Raw genomic sequence first — 23,729 nt, forward strand, 5'->3', positions numbered from 1 at the left:
CAGCCAATAAACTCTTGAAAAATTGTTTATCAAAAACTAGGAATGAATGGCACAGAATTAAAAAAGTGCAGACTTGTCTGTAGTGAAGTTGTCTTCCTGTCACGCCAGTGCCTCATCCACACAGTTTTGTTAGTTTTGTTTCTCTAATGTTTATTAAGGGCTTCTCTTGATCAGTCCAAATGCTTGGTGCTGTTTGTTTTCTGGCAGTGTTGTCATATGCTTGAAATTTCTAAAAATCATTTTACTTAAAAATTAAAACAAGAAAACCCCTAACTTTTAGGGCTGTTAGGAGGCGCACTGGAGAAGGCAATGGCAAGCCACTCCAGTACTCTTGCCTAGAAAATCCCATGGACAGAGGAGCCTGGTAGGCTGCAGTCCGTGGGGTCGCTACTAGTCGGACACAACTGAGCGACTTCACTTTCACTTTTCACTTTCATGCATTGGAGAAGGAAATGGCAACCCACTCCAGTGTTCTTGCCTGGAGAATCCCAGGGATGCGGAGCCTGGTGGGCTGCCGTCTATGGGGTCGCACAGAGTCGGACACGACTGAAGTGACTTAGCAGCACTTTGATTTGAAAATTAATTTTAAAAAAGTCCTATGAGCAAGGGCCTGGACCACTTGAGCAGCAGCAGTAACAAATCATAGAGGCGTGTGGCCAGGGCTGCAGGTGTGGACAGAGCAGAGGCTTCACTGTGTCCCCATTGGACAAACTCTCTTGTGGATCCAGAGGGTGCCGAAATCCAGCCACTGGCCAAGGTGAATGGGAAGGACTTGTCCACCACCCCGCAGTCTTGGTCAGAACCAGAGTGATGGCGGACCAAGGACGCTGGAGGAAATTTCTCAGTGGGGAAGGAAATTTCTCCCCGTCCTCCCCGCCCCCTCCACCACCTCATCCCACCCTCACCACCTTGAAAGAGGGCCACATGCAGCTTTGCTGTTTGTGCTGCCTGCCTGGAGTTGTAAACACAGCCTATTAAGATAACAGAAGAGTGGGTTCCAAAATTTCCCTCCTTTGGTTCATCTTTCAGAAAGAGATTTCTCCTTACAAGATGCGGCTGATTTCGAGCAATCTGGTTAATTTTAAAACAAACCGGTCTGGACACAAATGAACAAAACAAAAACATTTTGGAGAGAAACTGGCTTGCCCAACCCGCCCCTTTTTCGCATGGTCTACCCAAGCTTCACAGATTAAAAAGAAAAGGTGTTTAATAATTACCTTTGTTGACCTCTGTACCTTCTTACTCCTCTCTTGGGCATGAGACATGGCCATTCCTAGGACACAGCTGTGTGGAGGAAGGTGGTCAGACACCCAGGGGAGATCCCTGGGCTCCTCGAGATCAAGGTGAAGGTAAGGCCATCAGTGATGGGAAGGTTGGCGGAGCCCCTGGCCGGGGACCCGAGAGGGCCTTTATCTGAAGAAAGAGAATAGGAAATGACCACCAACTAGTTCAGCCTTGTACTGTTTTATTTTCTCATCAATGCTCTTTGCATCACTCAATGAAAAAATATCTGTACTGTGGATCTATTATACATGAGGGGCCTTAAACTTGGAAACTAATTGTGAGAAAAGCTTTCTTTCCTCAGACTTGACTCCATTAAGTAGATTCTAGAATGTTTTAAAATATTTCTTTTTAAAAGCTTTTGAAAAAATGAGCTTGGGCTGCAGAATGACTTTCAGGCATGTCACTGCTGAGATATAGGACTCAGAGGATGGGAGAGGGAGCGCGGGGGTGCTGGAAGAGTTTGGAAAAGAGCCTGGAACCCCAGTTGCCCCAGGGTCTGAAGGGCAGCAGGATGTTGTTGGACCTGAGCAAATTATGCCTATGGAGTCGACAGCTGCACTTTCCCAACTGTAAAACTGTAGATAATTATCTACTGGTGAAATCACAACCCACAGCTGACTCTATTTGCATCTTGTCTGCTAGAGCATTTGCCGAGTGAACACCCGTAGCCTCCTTGCAGCCTCCTAGAACTGGCGGGAGGGGAAAATGGAAGAGACGAGCCTGAGAAAAAGGACGGGGGATGAGAAGTCGATCCAGAGCAGTGAACCCAAGACCACGAGTCTCCAAAAGGAGGTAAGGCCATCCTTGGGGGCAGGCCCTTCCCAGGTCCAATCAAGGAGGGGTGAGTGTATGCAACCAAGTCATCCTCCCCCTCCACCACACACACACAGCACTTCTGATTAAACAATTTCTCGCACTCACACCCCTTTCCTTCTTGCCAGTAAACTCAGCATATTCTTGTGCGGCTAATATGTATGTGCTTGTATGTGCTGGGTAAGCACCTAGAGGGCTGGTGTTTGCTCAGGCCAACAGCCTTCTCCCAGATAGTCAGAGACAACTTTGGATGTCAGATTCCTGCTACAGCACCTTCACCACACGGATCTTCTTAAGTTTGAATTCCTCCGGCAATAGGGAAATTCCATTTCTTCTTAGCCAGTAGCTGGGGTGGCGAGTCTGACATGGGAGTGACATAGGTGATCCCTCTAAGTTGGAATGTAGTAAGGGCTGAACCAGGGCTTCCCAAGTGGCGCTAGTGGTAAAGAACTCACCTGCCAACACAGGAGATGTAAGAGTCATGGGTTCGCTCCCTGGGTTGGGAAGATCCTCTGGAGGAGGGAATGGCAACCCACTCCAGTATTCTTGCCTGGAGAATCCCCATGGACAGAGGAGCCTGGAGGGCTGCAGTCCGTAGGGCCACAAAGAGTTGGACAGAACTGAAGTAACTTAGCACACACAAGGGCTGAACTTGGAGTTGCCTGCAGCTTAGAGAGGGGTCAGATGGGGTTGTCACTGGACCAGTGAGGAGGGAGAGGTTTGGGGTGTGGGGGAGTGAATGGACAAGCTTCAGGCTCAGAGGATGAGGAGCAAGGGCCCCCAGAGTGAGGTCAGGATGGTGTCCAGGGCAGGACGAGTGGGCTGGGCTCTGGGCAGAGCCTCCGGAGCTCCCACATCTGGCTGCAGAGGAGATGAAGGAGGGATCTTTTCCCCTTTGACAGGGGGAAAGATGTGGCTTGACTGTGTGTCACCCTGGGATCCCAGGGCCCCAGGAGTGGGCTGATGAGCAGCAACACCCTCCTTTGGCTGTGAGAGAAGCACAGCCAAGCAAACCCTCCGCATGTCCTAAACTTGGGTAGGCAGCTTCAGGATGAATGCAGAGCTCAGTAGAAGGTCCAAGGCATTGGTGAGTCAACCTGGGCCATCAGAGGAGGAAATCTGAGATGGCCATGGGAAATAGAAGCTGACACTTCTCTGGACCCCCACTCCTCCAATAGTGTGTCCCTTGGGGGCTGGTCACAGCTGGGCTCTTCCATGTTCTCTGAGTTGGAACCCTGAGTACAGCCTGTGCCCAGAGAGACAGGCACATGTACATTCAACTCAAGCTCCAGAAATCAGGCTGGTGACTTTGGGGGGCTGATGTTATAAGTAGAAACATGAAACAGAACAGTTTCTTTCTTAGAATTGTTTTCTTGAGTCATGTAGGATTTACATAGAGTGAAATGCACAGATCTTCAGTGTTTAGTTTGATGAGTTTGACAAAGTGGTCGCCCCAGAAACTTCCCTCTTGCCCCTTTGCAGGTGGCAACCCCTCCACCCCTCCAAGTCCTATCTCTGCAAATTAGTTCTGCCTGTTGTGGAATTTCATGGGAATGGAATGAATCATACTGGTCTCATTGGTAGGAAGGTCATATTCTACAAGAGGGCATCAAAGAAAGTTCACAGCCCCTGAGTGCTTCTGTCCCTGGAGGCTTCATCACTCACCCCTCACTCCCACGCCCCCGGCCAGGAGCCCCAAACCTTGACTTCACTCATAGTTTGGGGGAAGAACTCCGTGCCACTCGGCCCAGCTCAGAGGTAGGTCCTAAGGGTCTCTGTTGGCGAGGAACTGTCCAGTCAGGCTTTACCACCTGGGCCTCTTTGTCAAGAGCGCTAAGGGCTGGCGCTTGGAACCTCAGCCGGGCCTGTGAACTACATGGACTATGAACCCTGGGCAGTATCTGGATCTTTGTTCCTCCGTTTTCTCCTCTGTAAATGGATATGATAATGGAGATGCAAGAGACTTGGGTTGGATCCCTGGGTAAGGAAGAACCCCTGGTAGGGGGGATGACTCCGCTTGAGTATTCTTGCCTAGAGAATCCCATGGAAAGAGGAGCCTGGTGGGCTTGCAAGGTTTGGACATGACTGAGCATATGTGCACACACACACACATATACACGCATGCACACGCACACACACAAATCCCCAGGAGCAGCACCCTGGTGCTCTCCCTGTAACAGAGTCCTGGGACTCTGGGCTGCCTTGCTGTACCCAGCACGGGAGGGGAGGAGGATGGAAGGAAGAGGGCTGCGTCCGGCCTTCTGAGCTGCACGCTGCAGCAGCACTAACTCTTCTCTCCCCCGCTCTACAACTCAGCTGGGCCTGTTCAGTGGCACCTGCATCATCGTGGGCACCATCATCGGCTCTGGAATCTTCATCTCCCCCAAGTCTGTGCTCAGCAACATGGAAGCCGTGGGACCCTGTCTCATCATATGGGCCATATGTGGGGTTCTTGCGACACTGGGTAACACAGACGCCCACCCTGGTGATGACCCCTTGTTGCACGTGGGGCAGGCTGTTGGAGCTCTGCCTGTGCGGAGTCAGGTCGCTGCCCGGATCCCCCCTCAATGCTTGTGTGCAGATGTGTGTAAACTGGGGTTTACAGAATGTCCAAAGGCCAGAGCTCAGGATGAGGGGCACCGTGGTGGGCCTGGGAACACAACCCCCAGTGGGGAGAGGGGCTCCCTTGACCAGAACAAGACCTCACGAGGGGCCTGGGGCCCCCTTCCTCTCTGTATTCCAGGCGCCCTGTGCTTCGCAGAGCTTGGCACCACGATTGCCAAGTCGGGGGGTGAGTACCCCTACCTGATGGAGGCCTTTGGCCCCATTCCGGCCTACCTCTTTTCCTGGAGCAGCCTGTTCGTCATAAAGCCCTCATCCTTTGCCATCATCTGCCTCAGCTTCTCCGAGTACGTTTGTGCGCCCTTCTACTCGGGCTGCAGCCCTCCCCAGGTTGTCATTAAATTCCTGGCTGCTGCTGCCATCTGTGAGTACCTATGAGGAACACCAGGCAGGGGGCAGAAAAGACCTGGCACAGCTGGGGGTGGAGAAACTGGGCTCCTGCACACCCAGAAAGAGGCCGGGTGGGCCTGGAGGCACCGGTAGGGAGCAGGGCCAGGTCTGGCTTTGGTCCCAAGCCTGATGGCCTTTGCTGTCCGCTCTCCGCTCTGCGGGGCCATCGGAGCCGTTGGGGAGGGCTGGCTGCAGGCTGCCCCACAGGACAGCGCTTGGCTGGAGTCTGGCTGCGTCGCCATTGCTCTTAGAGGCGGGGGGATCGGGGGGTGGTGGTGGACAGTCCTGGCTGGATTTCAAAGGTGCATGGATATGGCAGTGGAGAGGGGAGTCTGGGGGGGAACGGGGCCTGGGAATGGAAAGGAGACTCTTTCCAGGGCCTTAAGAAAGGAGGGAGATGTTGAGCCCATAGACACAGAACAGTGCCCACCTCTGACTTCCCAGTGCTCATCTCCACGGTGAACGCGCTGAGTGTGCGGCTGGGGAGCTATGTCCAGAACGTGTTCACGGCGGCCAAGATGGTGATCGTGGTCGTCATCATCATCAGTGGACTTGTCCTCCTGGCCCAAGGTGACCTTCGGCTGGAGGGGAGGGCGGGGCCACACGCCACAGACCACCTGGAGGTTTTGCTGCTAAGCATACATTTCACGCAAGAATTCAACAGAAATAGTTTCCCAGCTATTCAGGGTTTGTTTAATAACCTGAGGTCATTAGTCATCCCTTCCTTCACACAGTTTCAGTCCAGTCAGCTGATAACTATCTGGCTTAATTACAGGAAACACGAGGAATTTTGAAAACTCTTTTGAAGGCACATCATTGTCTGTGGGCTCCATCAGTCTGGCATTATATAATGGACTCTGGGCGTATGACGGATGGTAAGGCACTCGGTCTAAGACAGCACACGTCTGCCTGTGGGTTTCTTTAGGCTATCTTCCTGAAACCACATGGAAAGCAATAACTTCTCCTTTTGGGGGTTTGGTGGGACTCTAACATATACCTTCACATCTCCCTTTTGTTAAGTACCCTACCCTTCTGTTCTCCTTGAACCCCAGAGGCACCTGCCCCTTTCCCAGCCACTCACCTGGCACCAGACCTCGACACAGTGGCCCATGAGCCCCCAGTGGTGGGGCCTCATGCCAGAAACTTCACCAGACAAACACAGGCTCAGCTGGACTGGAAGCAATGAGGGCTGCCAGGCATGGGACAAGGCAAGACTGTTCGGTAGCACTTTTCTTTCCACTTTGCAAATACATGTGGCCATCCAGAACACTGGCCTTTCCCTCTTGCAGAGAATCTGCAGGCTTCATTCTCTTTTCAGACAACAAATATTGCATTTTTTTCAAAGCACGCTGGGGACTCATTACTCCCAATAATTGTTGAAAAGTTACAGATTTCTCACAGAGTACAAAGACTTACCAACTGAAGAATGTGCAGATCTTAGTAGCCCCACCACCAACAGGGCTTTTTTTAAAAGAGAAAGCCCTACAGGGGGAAAAAAATTCCTACAGGGGAATTTCCTCTATGATGTTGTTGTTGTACAAGTGCTAAGTCATGTCTGACTCTTCGTGACCTCATGAACTTCAGCACCCCAGGTTCCTCTGTCCTTCACTGTCTCCCAGAGTTTGCTCAAACTGATGTTCATTGAGTTAGTGATGCTACCCAATCATCTAATCCTCTGCCACCCTCTTCTCCTTTTGCATCAGGGTCTTTTCCGATGAGATGGCTCTTCCCATCAGGCGGCCAAAGTATTAGAGCTTCAGCATCAGTCCTTCCAATGAATATTCAGGGTTGATTTCCTTGCTGTCCAAGGGACACTCAAAAGTTTTCTCCAGCACCATAGTTTGAAAGTATCGATTCTTTAGCACTCAGCCTTCTTTATGGTCCAACTCTCATATCCACACGTGACTACTGGAAAAACCAATGGTCTGCTTTGACTATATGGACCTTTGTTGGCAAAGCGATATCCCTGCTTTTTAATATGCTGTCTAGGTTTGTCATAGCTTTCCTTCCAAGGAGCAAGCATCTTTGAATTTCATGGCTGCAGTCACCATTTGCAGTTATTTTGGAGCCCAAGAAAATAAAATCTATCACTGTTTCCACTTTTTCCCTTTCTATTTGCCATGAAGTGATGGACTGGATACCAAGATCTTAGTTTTTTAAATGTTCAGTTTCAAGTCAGTTTTTTCACTTTCCTCTTTCACCCTTATCAAGAGACTCTTTAGTTCCTCTTCACTTTCTGCCATTAGAGTGGTATCATTTGCATATCTGAGGTTATTGATATTTCTTCTGGCAATCTTGATTCCAGCTTATGATTCACCCAGCCTGGCATTTCGCATGATGTACTCTGCATATAAGTTAAATAAGCAGGATGACAATAAACCAAAGGAGATTAAACCAGTCAATCCTAAAGGAAATCAACCCTGAATATTCATTGAAAGGACGGACACTGATGCTGAAGCTTCAATACTCTGGCTACCTGATTATGAAGAGTGGACTCACTGGAAAAGACCCTGATGTTAGGAAAGATCTGAGGGCAAGAGAAGAAAGGGGCGACAGAGGATGAGAGGGTTGGATGGCATCACTGACTCAATGGACCTGAGTCTGAGTAAACTCCAGGAGATAGTGAAGGATAGGGAAGCCTGGTGTGCTGCAGTCCATGGGGTTGCAGAGTCAGACATAACTTAGTGACTGAACAACAAGTGTACAGTCTTGACGTACTCCCTTCCCAATTTTGAACCAGTCCATTGTTCCCTGTCTGGTTCTAATTGTTGCTTCTTGACATACATATAGGTTTCTCAGGAGACAGGTAAGGTGGTCTGGTACTCCTGTTTCTTTAAGAATTTTCCACAGTTTTTTTGTGATCCCCACAGTCAAAAGCTTTAGCATAGCCAGTGAAGCAGATGTTTTTCTGGAATTCCCTTGCTTTTTCTATCTTCCAGCGAATGTTGGCAATTTGATCCCTGGTTTCTCTGCTTTTTCTAAACCCAGCTTGTAGGTCTGGAAGTTCTCGGTTCACTGCTGAAGCCTAGCTTGAATGATTTTAAGTACAACCTACTAGCTCAAACTAATACAGTTGCTAGTATGGTAGTTTGAACATTCTTTGACACTGTCCTTCTTTGGGATTGGAATGAAAACTGACCTTTTCCATTCCAGTGACCACTGCTGAGTTTTCCCAATTTGCTGACATATTGAGTGCAGCACTTCAACAGTTTAAATGAGGCATACACTTATTATTTTGTGTTTCATAATCTTAGCAAAGAAAGTCAAAGTTATGTTACTCATGTTACTTTTTTTCCCGGTAGGAATCAACTCAACTACATCACGGAAGAACTTAGAAACCCTTTCAGGTAAGAAAGCTGAGTCAGAGCAGGAGACAGTGGACAGGTGAGCATACTTCTCTCCCCCAAACATAAGGTTGGACTGCTTCCCTCAATCACCCACCACCCACTCCCAAACAATGGATGGTTTCGTATCAGCTCATTGACCTTCGTTAGAGCTTGGTTTTGAGGTAGTAGAATGGTTGCTAAGAAGAAGGAAGAACTCTAGCTTATTTTGCATTATAACCAAATTCAGTTTTACTGCCCTGGAGTCTAAGGAGAGGGAGCGTTCTTTCTCATTAGAAAATGTCAATGTCCCCACTGGGGCTCTGCTGTCCCTCTAGCCCCCTGCTTCTTGGTGAGCATCAGGAAGCCTCAGGAAGGGCAGTTCCCCAGGGAGCAGGTAGAGGGCCGGTGGGGCAGGTGGAAGAAAGGACTAGACTAAGAGAGCAATCTTGTGAGTCTGTCATGGATGCTCTGGTCTGACTGAGTCTCTGCATCCCCGCCCCTCCCAGAAACCTGCCCCTGGCCATCATCATTGGGATCCCATTGGTAACAGGCTGCTACATCCTCATGAACGTGTCCTACTTCACTGTGATGACGGCCACTGAGCTCCTGCAGTCCCAGGCTGTGGCCGTGGTGAGTGCCCGGTGTCTCTGTGGGAGGGGACAGGCAAGGGATAAATGCTCAAGTTGAAGGACCCTGTGTGTGTAGGGGGCGGAATAATCGTTTAGGAGACAGACACAGTGAGATGAGCAGGATAAGGCAGCACCAGAGACCCGGCCTACCTTCCAGCTGGCCAGCAGCGGGGAGGTCCTGCCTTCCCAGCACACCCTACCTGCCTCCTCAACACAGAGCGCAGGGCTCCACTTCACCAGGGTTGGGACTTTGACAGGCAAGTGAGGGGGAGAGCAAGATCAGGGGAGTTGTTGTAGGAGAGAGTGATAATAATGGATTGTGGAATTCATCTGGGTGAGGAGGGAAGCAAGGACAGGGGGATGGGGATGAGGGAAAGGGGATAGGTGGGCGGGGTCCATGTGCTGGAGAAGACCTGCGGAGTTGGGGCAGAACAAGAAATTAAACTGAAAACAGGCAATGAGGTGACACGGACAGGGAACACAGAGAGGCAGGCTTGGTGACCGGCCCACTGACCCTGAGACCAGGCGGCTCAGGTGGGAGGGAGACCTGGTCATTACGAGGAAGGGAGAGCGAAGGCTCCAGAGGGCGTGGAAACACTGAGAATTCTGCCAGGCAGCAGGGGAGATCTATCTATCACCATCCGCAGAGGTGGGGTGGGGGGGTCTTTTTCTCCAGACTGGAGCCCCACCATTCCTCAGGGAGGCGTCCTGGAACCCAGCTCAGTGGGGCCGCTGGGAGGGCTCAGCTGCCTGTGGGGCTGGTGGCTCTTGGGGGCTCACAGTCTCAAGACGCACCCACTTCTCTCTCAGACGTTTGGTGACCGTGTCCTCTACCCCGCCTCGTGGATCGTTCCGCTCTTCGTGGCATTTTCAACCATCGGCGCTGCTAACGGGTCGTGCTTTACTGCGGGCAGGTAGGGCCCAGCACCTACCCTGGGGCGGAGCGCGCGCACGCACGCAGGGCGGTGCCAGGGCCAGGCCTGAGTCCCCAGTGATGGAGCGGAAAGCATACAGAGGGCAGGAGGGAGCACGTGGACCAGGCGGGCACGTGGCGCTGGTCCCAGTGGTCCAGTGCCAGTGGGGATAGTGCCACCAGCCCCAGCGCAAGGCAGGGCTTGGCGACCAGGGTGGGCGAGGTTTACTCGTGGGACTTTTCACAGAATGAGCTTTCTGGAACATCTTTTCATGTTAATAGATACACAGTCTAGATCAGGAATTGGTAAACTAGAGGGTAGATAGTGAAGATTTTAGGCTTGCAGGCCGTGTAAACCCGTCCTGCTCTGTCTTTGCAGTAAGGAAAGCCAACAGCTGTGGCTATGGTCCAGGAAAACTTTACATAACCAGGCACTTTGCCAGTCCCTGCCGGGCCTCTGCCCCCTACCTGGTCTAGAGACAGTTAGCTATGTTGGAATCCTCTTGACCTATGTAGCATAATTTCACGTCACCTCCACTCCTGGGCTGGGTTGGGGAGGTTTTCACAAACATTGGCAGGGAACATTCTGAGCGTGTCTTTGTTCATCTCTCCAGCATTTTGGGTGGTATAGTCCTGAGAGTGAAATTGCCAAAGTTTATACATGTATACGCTTTAAAAAAAAATGAAATATATACCACAAAATCATGCCTTAGTGCTAGTCCTTTAAGACTTCTTCAAAAGTGTCTTGGTTGTTCTATCCGAATTTTAGAATTACCCTATCAGTTTCTGCAAGTTTCTGCAAAAAAAAACTTACGAACTTTGATTAGAACTTTACTGAATCTATAATTCAATTTGGAGAGGACTGCCAGCTTCAAAGTACTTATTCTTCTAATTTATGGACATGGATTTATTTCCCCATTTATTTAGGTCTTCTTTCACTTTTTTTTTTTTTTGGAGTGGCAGTTTTCAGTATATAATTCTTACACATATTTTGTCAGATTTACCCTGAAATATTTCATATTTCTTCATGCTATTATAAATGGTATTTTCAAAAATGCAAAGAATTTCACTTTCTGATTAGTCTGTTGCAGGTACAACTCTGTTGTTCAGTCACTAAGTCGTGTCCGACTCTTTGCGATCCGATGGACTGCAGCACGTCAGGCTCCCCTGTCCTTTACTGTCTCCTGGAAATTACTCAAATTCATGCCCACTGAGTCGATGATACTGTCCAGCCATCTCATCCTCTGCCACCCACCTCTCCTTTTGCCTTCAATCTTTCCCAGCATCAGGGTCCTTTTGAATGAGTCGTCTCTTCACATCAGGTGGCCAAAGTATTGGAGCTTCAGCTTCAGTCCTTCCGATGAATATTCAGGGTTGATTTCCTTTAGGATTGACTGGTTTGATCTCTTTGCAGTCCAATGAAATCTCAAGAGTCTTCTCCAACACTGTTCAAAAACATCAATTCTTCAGTGCTCAGCCTTTATGGACCAACATCTGTACATGACTACTGGAAAAATCGTAGCTCTGACTTTATGGACCTTTGTCAGCAAAGTGATGTCTGCTTTTTAATATGCTGTCTAGGTTTGTCATAGCTTTCCTTCCAAGGAGCAAGTATCTTTTAATTTCATGGCTTCCCTAGTGGCTCAGTGGTAAAGAATCTGCCTGCAGTGCAGGAGACCAGAGTTCAATCCCTGGATCAGAAAGATTCCTTCGAGAAAGGAATGGCTATCCACTCTAGTACTCTTGCCTGGAGAATTCCACAGACAGAGGAGCCTCGTGGGCTATAGTCTATGGGGTCACAAGGAGTTGGACACAACTGAGCAACTAACACACGCATATATGGTATTTCTATTTTTAGTTTTTTGAGGAAACTTCATACTATTTTCCATAGTGGTTACACCAATTTGCATTCCCACCAACAGTTTACAAGGGTTCCCTTTTCTCCACATCCTTGCCAACATTTGTTATTTATGGTCTTTTTGATGATAGTCATTCTGACAGATATGAGGTGATTATCTCATTGTGGTTTTGATTTGCAATTTTCTGATGACTAGTGATATTGAGCATCCTTTTATGTGTCTGTTGGCCATCTTTGTGTCTTTTTCATAAAAAAATATTCAGTTCTTCTGCCCATTTTTAATTGGATTGTTTTTATGATATTGAGTTGTATAAGTTATACATATTTGGGATATTGACCCCTTATTGGCCATATCATTTGCAAATATTTTCTCCCATTCAGTGGGTTGTTTTTTTGTTTTGTCAGTGGTTTCCTTTGCTGTGCAAAAGCTTTTTAAAGTTAGTTAGTTCCCATTCACTTACTTTTGCTTTTATTTCCTTTTCTTTAGGGGATAGATCCAAAAATATATTGCTACAATTTATGTCAAAGAGTGTCCTGCCTATGTTTTCTTCTAGTTTTGTGGTTTGGGGTCTTATATTTAGGTCTTTAATTCATTTTGAGTCTATTTCTGAATATGGTATGACAGAATGTTCTGATTTCATTCTTTTGCATGTAGCTGTCCAGTTTTCCCAGCACCACTCATTGAAGAGACTGCCTTTTCACCATTGTATTATTTTTGCCTCCTTTGTTGTGGATTAGTTGACTATAGGTACATGGATTTGTTTCTGGGCTCTCTGTTCTGTTCCATTGATCCGTGTGTTTGTGTCTGTTTTTGTGCCAGTACCTTACTGTTTTGATAACTGTAGCTTTGCAGTCTAAAGTCAGGGAGTGTGATATTTCCAGCTCTATTTTTCTTTCTAAAGATTGTTTTGGTTATTTGGTGCCTTTTATGTTTCCATACAAAATTTAAAATTATTTGTTCTAGTTCTGTGAAAAATGCCTTTGGTATTTTGATAGGGATTGCATTGAATCTGTACATTGCCTTGGGTAGTATGGTCATTTTAACAATGTTAATTCTTCCAATCCATGAACATGGTATATCTTTCCATCTGTTAATGTTACATTCAATTTTTTCATCTATGTGCTATAGTTTTCTGAGTGTAGACCTTCTATTAATACTTCCTTAGGTAATAGTTTAGCCATATGTTTAGGTATGTTATTCTTTATATAATTGTAAATGGTGCCGTTTCCCTAACTTCTGATAGTTGTTAGTGTATAGAAATGCAACAGATTTCTGTATATTAATTTTGTGCATGCATGCTAAATCACTTTAGTCATGTCTGACTCTGTGTGACCCTATGGACCACAGTCCACTAGGCTCCCCTGTCCATGGATTCTCCAAGTAAGAATATTGGAGTGGGTTGCCATTTCCTTAAATTCTTTTTCTGGCAGTTGTTAGTGTTTAGAAATGCAAACGATTTCTGTATATTAATTTTGTACCCTGTAACTTTACCAAATTCATTGATGAGCTCTAGTATTTTTTTTCTTTTTTTGTAGTGTATTTAGGATTTTCTCTTATAGTATTGTATTGTCTGCAAAGACTGACAGTTTTACTTCTTCCAGTTTGGATTTCTTGTATTTTTTTTATTATTTTATTTTTTAGTTTGAGGGTGTTGCTCAGACTTCCAATACTATGTTGAATAAAAGTGGCAAGATTGGGCATCCTTGTCTTGTTCCTGATCTCAGAGAAAGTTTTCAGCTTTGCACAGTATGATGTTAGCTGTGTGCTTATCATATATGACCTTTATGTTATATTCGCTCTATACCCACTGGAGAGTTTTTGTCATAAGTGGATATTGAATTTTGTCAAAAGCTTTTCTGCATCTCTTGGGATAATCATATGGTTTTTATTCTTCAATTTGTTAATGTGATGTATTCCACTGATTGACTTACAGATACTGAACCATCCTTGCATCCCTGGGAAAAATCTCACTTGATCATGGTGTATGATCTTTTTAAACATTTGCTGACTTCAGTTTGCTTATATTTTCAGGATTTCTGCATCTGTGTTCAACAGTGATATTGGCCAGTAATTTTCTTTTTTGTGTAGTATCTTTGTCTGGTTTTGGTATAAAGGTAATGCTGGTCTCACAGAATGAGTTCAGAAGCATTTCCTCTGCATTTTTTGGAATTGTTTGAGACCAGTAGGTGTTATCTCTTCTCTACATATTTGGTAGAAATCACTTGTGAAACCATCTGGACCCAGATTTTTCTTTTTTGGGAGTTTTCAAATTGCTGATTCGATTTCACTACTGGGAATTGGTCCATTCATATTTTCTGTTTCTTCCTGATTCAGTTTTGAGAAATTGTACATTTCTAGGAATTTGTTGATTTCTACTTGGTTGTCCGTTTTTTTTTTTGGCATATCATTGTTCACAGTAATCTCTTATGACCCTTTGTATATCTATGGTGTTACTTATAACTTTCCCCTTTTCAGTTCTGATGATATTGATTTGGGCCCTATTTTTTTCTTGATGTTTCTTGATTTTATTTTTCAAAGAGTCAGCTTTTAGTTTCATTGATCTTTTCTATTTTTGTGTGTCTATTTATTTCTGCCCTTATATTTATGATTTATTTGGGTTTTGTTTGTTCTTTTTCTTGTCCTTTTAGGTGAAAGATTAAGTCATCTTATTGATGACTGAAGAATCTTATTTCCTCAGGTAGGCTTTTATTGCTGTAAACTCCCCTCTTAGAACTGCTTTTGCTATGTTCAGTAGATTTTGGATCATTGTGTTTTCATTTTTGTTTGTTTCCAGGTACTTTTTTATTTCCTCTTTGATTTCTTCAGTGATCAATTGGTTATTTATTAGCATATTGTTTAGCTTCCACGTGTTTGTTTTTTGCAGTTTTTATTTTTGTAGTTGATTCCTCTCATAGCACTGTGGCCAGAAAAGATGCTATGATTTCAGCTTTCTTAAATTTACCGAGGCTTGTTTTGTGGCCTAGCATGTGATCTCTCATAAAGAATGTTTTATGTGTACTTGAAAAGAATGTGTATTGTGCTGTTTGGGGATGGAATGTTCTATATATGTAAGTCCACCTGGTGTGGACCAGCATTTGCTTATGGATTTTCTGTCTGGTCTGTCCATTTATACAAGTGGGGGTGTCAAAGTCCCTTCCTATTATTGTGTTACTTTTATTTTCTCCTTTACATGTTAGTATTTGCTTTATATATTTAGGTGCTCCTATGTTGAGAGCACATATTATATTTACCATCATTATATCTTCTTGGATTGATCCCTTGATTGTTATGTAATCTCCATCTCCTGTAAGTCTTTAAACTCTATTTTGCCTGATATAAGTATTGCTACCCAGGATTTGTTTTGATTTCCATTTCCATGGAATAACTTTTTCCATCCACTCACTTTCAATCTATGTGTATCTTTAGATCTGAAGTGAATCTCCTGTAGGCAGCATATATACAGGTCTTTTTTTTATATCCACTCATATACCCATCCATTTTATATCCACTCTATGTCTTTTGAGCATTTAGTCCACTTACACTTAAAGTAATTACTTAAATGTATGTCCTTATCACAATTTTGTTATTTGAGGTTGTTTTAATAGGTCTTTTTTGTTCCTTCTTTTGTTCTCTTATGATTAGATGGCTATCTTTCATGTTATGTTTGAATTCCTTTTTATTTTTGTATCTATTATAGTTTTGGTTTGAGTTATGTGAAGTTTATATATAACTATATATATATATATATATACACACACACACACACAAAACATTATTGTTTTAAGTTGCTGATCTAATTTCAAATGCATTTAACAACCCTGCATTTGTATTGTCCTCCACTTATGAGTACTGTTTTTGACAACATGTTTTATTGCATCTAATTGTTTTGTGTATTCTTTAACTGCTTGTTGTGATATACAGGTGATTTTTTTACCTTCTTTTAACCTTCCTACTAGCTTTGTATGTGGTTGATTTTCTACCTTTACTGTTTATTTGCAAGGACTCCTGTTTTTTTTATATCTTTTTGGTAGATTATTTCCTTTTTCATATTTCCTTTTTGCCTTAAATTCTGATATTGATATTGCTGAATCAGCTGTCTTTCAGACTTCTACTTTTAGTAACATGTCTAACCCCTTTTAAATGTCTACCTCTCAGTGATATGGGTTCTGGCTTGTGTCTCTTTCAACAAACCCAACCTGAGAGTCTCCAGCTGAGCAAGAGGAATTTGATTATATTGGATATGATTACTGCTACAGATAGATTAATTCCTATCATATTCCTTTGTGTTTTCTTGGCTTAAAAAATCTTACCCTGATTTATTAACCATGAAATGTTTTTATTGCTTTTTTTTCTTATGTTGATATAAATGGAAGTTATATTTCTATTCTTTTAGTAATTACATTTAAAATTTAACATGAATACCTACTACAGTCTATCAGTATCTCAGTTTTCTTTCCTCTCTTGCAAGGGCTTTCCCTTTCATATCATCTAGTATATCAGCTACACTGTGTTTATAAAGTGAACCAGTCCTCCAAAAAAGTCTATCATGACAGAAATAAAAAATTCAATACTTACGTACATACAAAATGTGCTCTATTGCTCTCTTCTTAACATTACTTCTTCAATAAACAGTTCAATGTCCTCTTTTGTTGGAGTAGACTTTTTAATAGTTTCCAACAAGGACTGAAGAAAAGTAAATGTCTCATAGCTATTGTTTATCTAAACATTTTGCCAGTACAGTAGTCTTGAATGATGATTTAGCTATGCAGAATTCTGATCTGAAAATCTAATCAATTTCCCTCATTACTTTCAAAGTGTTATTTCTCATGAGATGGCTATTGTTCTGACTGTCCTAACTTTGTAGTTAATCTTTTAAATTTGGTAGCTTAAATTTTTTTCCCTTGCACTATGTTTATATCTGGGTATGTTTTATTTCCTGACGGGGTTCAGTCTGAAGGCTCAGGATGTTTTGATTGTGTAAAGGCTCTCTGCTCTTCGTTGTTGTTTTTTTAAGATTTATTTGGCTGCACTGGGTCTTAGTTGCATTTAGTTGTTGCATGTGAACTAACCTACAACATGTGAACTCTTAGTTGCAGCATGCAGGATCTTTAGTTGTAGCATGCAAACTCTTAGTTGCAGCATGTGGGATCTAGTTCCCAGACCAGGACTCAAACCCAGGTCCCCTGCATTGGGAGTATGGAGTCTTAGCCATGGACCAGACCACCAGGGAAGTCCCTTTCTGCTCTGAATTTTCTTATCCCATTCAATATATTCAAGCTTATTCCTGTGTTTCTTTCTTAATTCCCTGGCTATATTTTCTATTTCTCTATGATTCATATTCAGTCTCAGTTCAGTTCAGTCACTTAGTCGTGTCTAACTCTTTGCAACCCCATGGACTGCAGTAAGCCAGGCTTCCCTGTCCATCGTCAACTCCTAGAGCTTGCTCAAACTCATGTCCATTGAGTCAGTGATGTCATCCAACCATCTCATCCTCTGTTGTTCCCTTCTCCTCCAGCCTTCAATCTTTCCCAGCATCAGGGTCTTTTCCAATGAGTCAGTTCTTTGCATCAGGTGGCCAAAGTATGGAAGCTTGAGCTTCAGCATCAGTCCTTCCAATGCATATTCAGGACTGATTTCCTTTAGGACTGAATGATTTGATCTCCTTGCAGTCCAAGGAACTCTCAAGAGTCTTCTCCAACACCACAGTTCAAAAACATCAATTCTTCAGTGCTCAGCTTTCTTTGTGGTCCAACTCTCAAATCCATACATGACTACTGGAAAAACCATAGCTTTGACTAGATGAACTTTTGTTGGCAAAGTACTGTCTCTGCTTTTTAATATGCTGTCTAGGTTGGTCACAGCTTGTCTTCCAAGGAGCAAGGTAATTTCATGGCTGCAGTCACCATCTGCAGTGATTTTGGAGCCCAATAAAATAAAGTCTGTCACTGTTTCCATTATTTCCCCGTCTATTTGCCATGAAGTGATGGGACCAGATGCCATGATCTTCACTTTTTGAATGTTGAATTTTAAGCCAACTTTTTCACTCTCCTCTTTCACTTTCATCAAGAGGCTCTTTAGTTCCTCTTCGCTTTCTGCTGTTAAGGGTGGTGTCATCAGCATATCTGAAAAAAGCGAAATTAAAGTTGCTCAGTCCTGTCTGACTCTTTGCAACCCCATGGACTGTAGCCTACAAGGCTCCTCTGTCCATGGGATTTTCCAGGCAAGAGTAGTGGAATGGGTTGCCATTTCCTTCTCCAGGGGATCTTCCTGACCCAGGGATCAAACCTGGGTCTCCTGCATTGTAGGCAGATGCTTTACCATCTGAGCCACCAGGGAAGTCATAATCTGAGGTTATTGATACTTCTCCCAGCAATCTTGATTCCAGCTTATGCTTCATTCAGCCCAGCATTTCTCATGATGTACTCTGTATAGAAGTTAAACAAACAGGGGGACAGTATACAGCCTTGATGTACTCCTTTCCCAATTTTGAACCAGTCCTTTGTTCCATGTCCAGTTCTAACTGTTGCTTCTTGACCTGCATACAGATTTCTCAGGAGGCAGGTAAGATGGTCTGATATTCCCATTTCATTAAGAATTTCCAACAGTTTTCTGTGATCCACATAGTCAAAGGCTTTGGCGTGGTCAATAAAGCAGAAGTAGATATTCTCTGGCACTCTCTTGCTTTCCCTGTGATCCAGTGGATGTTGGCAATTTGATCTCTGGTTCCTTTGCCTTTTCTAAATCCAGTTTGAACATCTGGAAGTTCTAGGTTCATGTACTGTTGAGGCCTTGCTTGGGGAATTTTGAGCATTACTTTGCTAGCGTGTGAGATGAGTGCAATTGTGTGGTAGTTTGAACATTCTTTGGCATTGCCTTTCTTTGGGATTGGAATGAAAACTGACTTTTTCCAGTCCTGTGTCCACTAATGAGTTTTCCAAATTCGCTGGCATATTGAGTGCAGCACTCTTAACAGCATCATCTTTTAGGATTTGAAATAGCTCAGCTGGAATTCCATCACGTCCATCAGTTTTGTTCATAGTGATGCTTCCTAAGGTCCACTTGACTTTGCATTCCAGGATGTCTGGCCCTAGGTGAGTGATCACACCATCATGGTTATCTGGGTGATTATCATCTTTTTTGTATAGTTCTTCTGTGTATTCTTGCAACCTCTTCTTAATATCTTCTGCTTCTGTTAGGTCCATACCATTTCTGTCCTTTATTGTGCCCATCTTTGCATGAAATGTTCCCTTAGTATCTCTAATTTTCTTGAAATCTCTGGAGATGGGAATGGCAAACCACTTCAGTATTCTGGCCTTGAGAACCCCATGAACAGTGTGAAAAGGCATTCCTCTAAGATGCATTTAATCAGCTTACTTGTGCAAAACTCACTTGTTCAAGGGACTGGACTCCTATCTGAAAATACCAGGGTCATAACTCAGTCCTTTTCTCTGTGTCCTCAGTAGTGAGATTAGGACACACTTGCCTTGTGTTCATACTGTAGTCTACACTCCTTCATCGACTGACTTCCTTATTATTGCCCTTTCAGACTTGTTTTCGTTGCAGGCCGGGAAGGCCACATGCTAAAAGTGCTGTCTTACATTAGCGTCAAGCGCCTCACTCCAGCTCCTGCCATCATGTTTCATGTAAGTATGAATTCTGCCATGAAAACACCCTCTTAAGGCAGAGGGTCCCTCCGTCTGGATGATAAAGTATAAACCTGATCACTAAGTTCGGTGATTTTCAAATGACACAGGTTCCCCAGTCCTCAGGTTTATAAAAAAGTTCAAAACAATTATTTTACCCAATTTCTGCTCCTTGTTCTGAATTTATCTATGAAAGACACTGTTTGAATCTTCCAAGCCTGTGCCCTCCACATGTCTTACCTGCACATTTGTATGCTCTAGGTCTCTGGTAACAAACTGTACAAAACCCCACTAGCTTATGGGGAAGGAGAATAAGGCCATTTTCAGTTCAGTTCAGTTCAGTTCAGTCGCTCAGTCGTGTCCGACTCTCCGCGACCCCATGAATCACAGCACGCCAGGCCTCCCTGTCCATCACCAACTCCCGGAGTTCACTCAAACTCATGTCCACAGAGTCGGTGATGCCATCCAGCCATCTCATTCTCCGTCGTCCCCTTCTCCTCCCGCCCCCAACCTTTCCCAGCATCAGAGTCTTTTCCAGTGAGTCAACTCGTCTCATGAGGTGGCCAAAGTATTGGAGTTTCAGCTTTAGCATCAGTCCCTCCAATGAACATCCAGGATTGATCTCCTTTAGAATGGACTGGTTGGATCTCCTTGCAGTATAAGGGACTAAGGCCATTTTACTAGGTGGCTAATGACAACAGCTTCTCATTGTGGCCCAATAATTCGTAAGTCATGGGATGCTTGTGAATTAAAGGCCCTTTGACGTTTTCTGATTGGAATTTCTCAGTGAGGGGTAGTCCGTGGTTGTATGCAACTCTTATGGGCAACTTTGGACCATCCACACCCTAGCTTAAGGGCCAGACTCTTCCTCCCACCCTGAGGCCAGCCCCTGATCTCTGTCAACCTACTCCCTCTGGAGATGAGAAAACAGACCCAGAATTTGAGGAATTACAAGTCCAGGACAGTGCAGTAAATGCAGTCAATACCAGACCTAGACAGCCTGCGTTTTCTAGTGCAGGGTTCTTTCCCCCAGTGAAAACTCTCTGAAGGAAAATTAACAATTAGGAAGCTGGTGCAATATACATTTGGGTTTTCTCCTGTTTAAAAGAGCCGCCTGTTTTCCAAGTCCTTTCCATCACACCTCAGAGAAAAGAGCCTTCACCAGTCTGCCTTGATTCCAAATGTAATGGGATAAACAGAAGTCTTCTTTCACATTAAAGTGTTTATCCACTGCCGCTTCTGTCTTTTGTGAAGTCATAAGGGTAATGTTTTCATGAACTGATGACCTAAGAATTTGTTCTTCTTTCCTCTAGAGCATGATAGCGATCATTTACATCATCCCTGGTGACATAAACTCATTAGTCAATTACTTCAGTTTTGCTGCGTGGCTGTTTTATGGTTTGACGATCACTGGACTCATTGTGATGAGGTTTACAAGGAAAGAGCTGAAAAGACCTATCAAGGTGGGTTTAGTTCCCCAAATGTCACAAGTGGCTTTGTTTTCCTGAAGTGAGCTAGACAGCGGTAACTAATTTATTTATTTAGATGTAACTATTTTAAGTTCTAGGAGCGTGCTATTTTCAACCTTTTCTCCTTGAATATCATACTTAAGAATGGAGTTTCCTCTTCATCTCATATTATAAATTATGATCCAGCCAGCCATCTCATTATTAATTTATTAAAGTTATCAGCAATACCTGTGACCTGTCTAAGCAAAGGGAGATTTCCAGTTCTGGCAGTTCCAGGATCTCTCAAGCATACACTTTTTGTCTACTGATGGGGGCTTCTGACTCAGACCCAGACCTGTTCCTGTGCATGCAGCCACCTACAGTCCATATCTGCAATCTGTCTTAGGCTCCTTCCCACCTGCCTCCATGGCTGGTGTGGGTCCGTATACCGATGTGGAAGGAGAATGTATTGTGTTTTGCTTATGTTATGGGCTCTTTTTTTTTTTAAAAAAAAAAAAACCTATGGTATATATTCTTTGGAGAAGGAAATGGCAACCCACTCCAGTACTCTTGCCTGGATAATCTCATGGACAGAGGAGCTTAGTGGGCTACAGTCCATAGGGTTGCAAAGAGTTGGACACAAATGAAGTGACTTAGCACATATATTCTTATAATAACAAGCACAGATTTAAGAAAACCGTAGGAAAGAAGAGGGCTTCAGAAACTATATAGCAAGAATAAAAATAGTGTCTTTAGCTTTGGAATTGTTTTAGAAATCTGGTTAAAAGTCTTTCTGGCATGGTAGCTTGACTGTTACCCAGTCGCTAAAGTCAGCAGAGGCGTAGAGTGGCCTGCTGGGATCAGGCAGTTCCCCTCAATCAGGAAATCAAGCATGCAAAATCATGATGGTAGCACAGATTTGTAATCTGCACAAAACAGCTCAAACAGAAATAAGAAGGATTTGAGAAAAGTAAGGAGGCAGGAAAGAAAATGAGAGAGATCAACATATGTGTAACTGGAGTCGCTAAGGAAGAAAATTAAAGTAATAGAATTCTTAAAAGCTGTGATTTAAGAAACATTTCCTGAGTTTGGAAGGAAAGGAGGAGAGGGGACCTTAAGAGGAGGCAGGGACTTGAATTAACACAGAGAAAGGCATACAGTATAACTGGGATATCCTAACTAGAGTATAAATACATTCTGATAAAACTGTGATTTTTTTTTTAATGCTTTGGGTATATCACATTCTCTTTCTTGTCCTTATCCACCTTAATTCGCTTATAAAGAAAAGGAAATATACAGGCATCAGACTTCTCACCAGCTACACTTTATGCCATAAGACAGTGGGCAACTTATTTAAGATATTCAAGGAAGGGAAACGTAAGTCAAATATTTTATATCTACTCAAACTGACCTTGAAGAAGAAAGTTACCAATGAGAGAACTCAAAGCACACATTGTCATATGAGGTCTTCCTTCCTTTGGAATCTTGGGAATCGCTAGAAATGAGCTTTGGAAACCAGAAAGTCACGGGCACAAGGTGAGTATCTTTAGGAACTAAGACTTAATAAGGATGGCAAAACAGTACGTAAATTATCAAGCACTGACAATGTAACAAAAGTGGAAGAGAAAGCATAGCAAAGTATTCAAGTGAAGGGAAGTCTGTCAGAGAAACTGATAAAGCAGTTTGCAACTAGACACCATTTGAAATTAGATGCTGGAGGGGGAAGAAGAAATCTTAGCTTACTTCATTACTGATTATTATGAACAATATCTTAAAAAGGGGAGACAAAGGTATTATATTATACCTATTTATAATGGTAATGCTCAGAAGAAAGGATTTCCTTGGTGGTTCAGTTGATAAAGAATGTGCCTGCAATGTGGGAGACCTGGGTTTGATCCCTGGGCTGAGAAGTAAGAAAATTAGTGTTTATAGATAAATATATCCAAACACACACACACATACCCAAGAAACCACATCATGAAATAACCTATATATGAAGACTCAAACAGGGAAACAAATCAGAATATCTTCCTGGTTGACATTTTCTCAGTAGAATGCTTATTAGGGTTTTTTGTTGTTACTGTTTTGCTTATTAGTTTTTTAACATTCCCAAACTTTACAGAGTCTATGAATCTCTTAACAGTCTTATGTCTAACTGATAGTTATATGGGAAAAAATGAGTATTTAAATTTCCAAAACCCGCTACAGTATTTTTAATACACATGTGTAAAAAGTTTCAAATGACATTCCATACCCAACACAAGATACCATCATGTGTAGGTGTATTGAAAAGCATGAAAAAGCATGTGTATTCAGATGTTGCAAAACATGTTATTGCATTAAAAGTAACCATTTACTAACAATCATACTTACTGGTGCCCAGGAAATCATTTTTTAAAGCAGTTAACTTCTAGGTATAACACATTTGTTGTTGTTTAGTCACTAACTGGTGGCTGACTCTTTGCGACCTCATGGACTGCAGCCTGCCAGGCTTCTCCATCCACAGCATTTTCCAGCCCAGAATACTGGCATGAGTTGTCATTTCCTTCTCTCCAGGGGATCTTGCAGACCCAGGGACTGCACCCTTGTCTCCTGCATTGCAGGTGGATTCTTTACCACTGAGCCACCAGGGAAGCCCATAACGCATGTTGGATATATATATGCATTTACTGTCTTTTAGTTATATCTGAAAACTCTACTTAGACGTTTAGGATTTCACCTGATACATGGTAATTTTCCCCACTTTAACAATAAAGGAAGTAGAGCCTCTGGTGAGAGTTTTCCCACAGAATGTTACTCTTT

The 23,729-nt window shown here is 43.7% G+C and overlaps 1 protein-coding gene across 1 annotated transcript in view; it reads left to right on the top strand.

Annotated features, from left to right (window-relative positions):
• Positions 1–1,989: 1,989 nt before the first annotated feature.
• Positions 1,990–23,729, top strand: part of SLC7A9 (solute carrier family 7 member 9) — a 28,149-nt gene continuing 6,409 nt past the window's right edge. The window contains exons 1-10 of the mRNA XM_055411102.2: positions 1,990–2,076; positions 4,414–4,561; positions 4,841–5,083; positions 5,554–5,679; positions 5,885–5,984; positions 8,412–8,456; positions 8,942–9,065; positions 9,875–9,978; positions 19,383–19,479; positions 20,793–20,942. Of these exons, the coding sequence (XP_055267077.1) occupies positions 1,990–2,076; positions 4,414–4,561; positions 4,841–5,083; positions 5,554–5,679; positions 5,885–5,984; positions 8,412–8,456; positions 8,942–9,065; positions 9,875–9,978; positions 19,383–19,479; positions 20,793–20,942 (1,224 nt within the window). The remainder of the gene's footprint in view (positions 2,077–4,413; positions 4,562–4,840; positions 5,084–5,553; positions 5,680–5,884; positions 5,985–8,411; positions 8,457–8,941; positions 9,066–9,874; positions 9,979–19,382; positions 19,480–20,792; positions 20,943–23,729) is intronic.

Source organism: Moschus berezovskii, chromosome 22 (assembly GCF_049115385.1).
Source record: "Moschus berezovskii isolate FMDL1 chromosome 22, NW_MosBer_1.0, whole genome shotgun sequence".
In the NCBI taxonomy this organism is placed as follows: Eukaryota; Metazoa; Chordata; class Mammalia; order Artiodactyla; family Moschidae; genus Moschus; species Moschus berezovskii.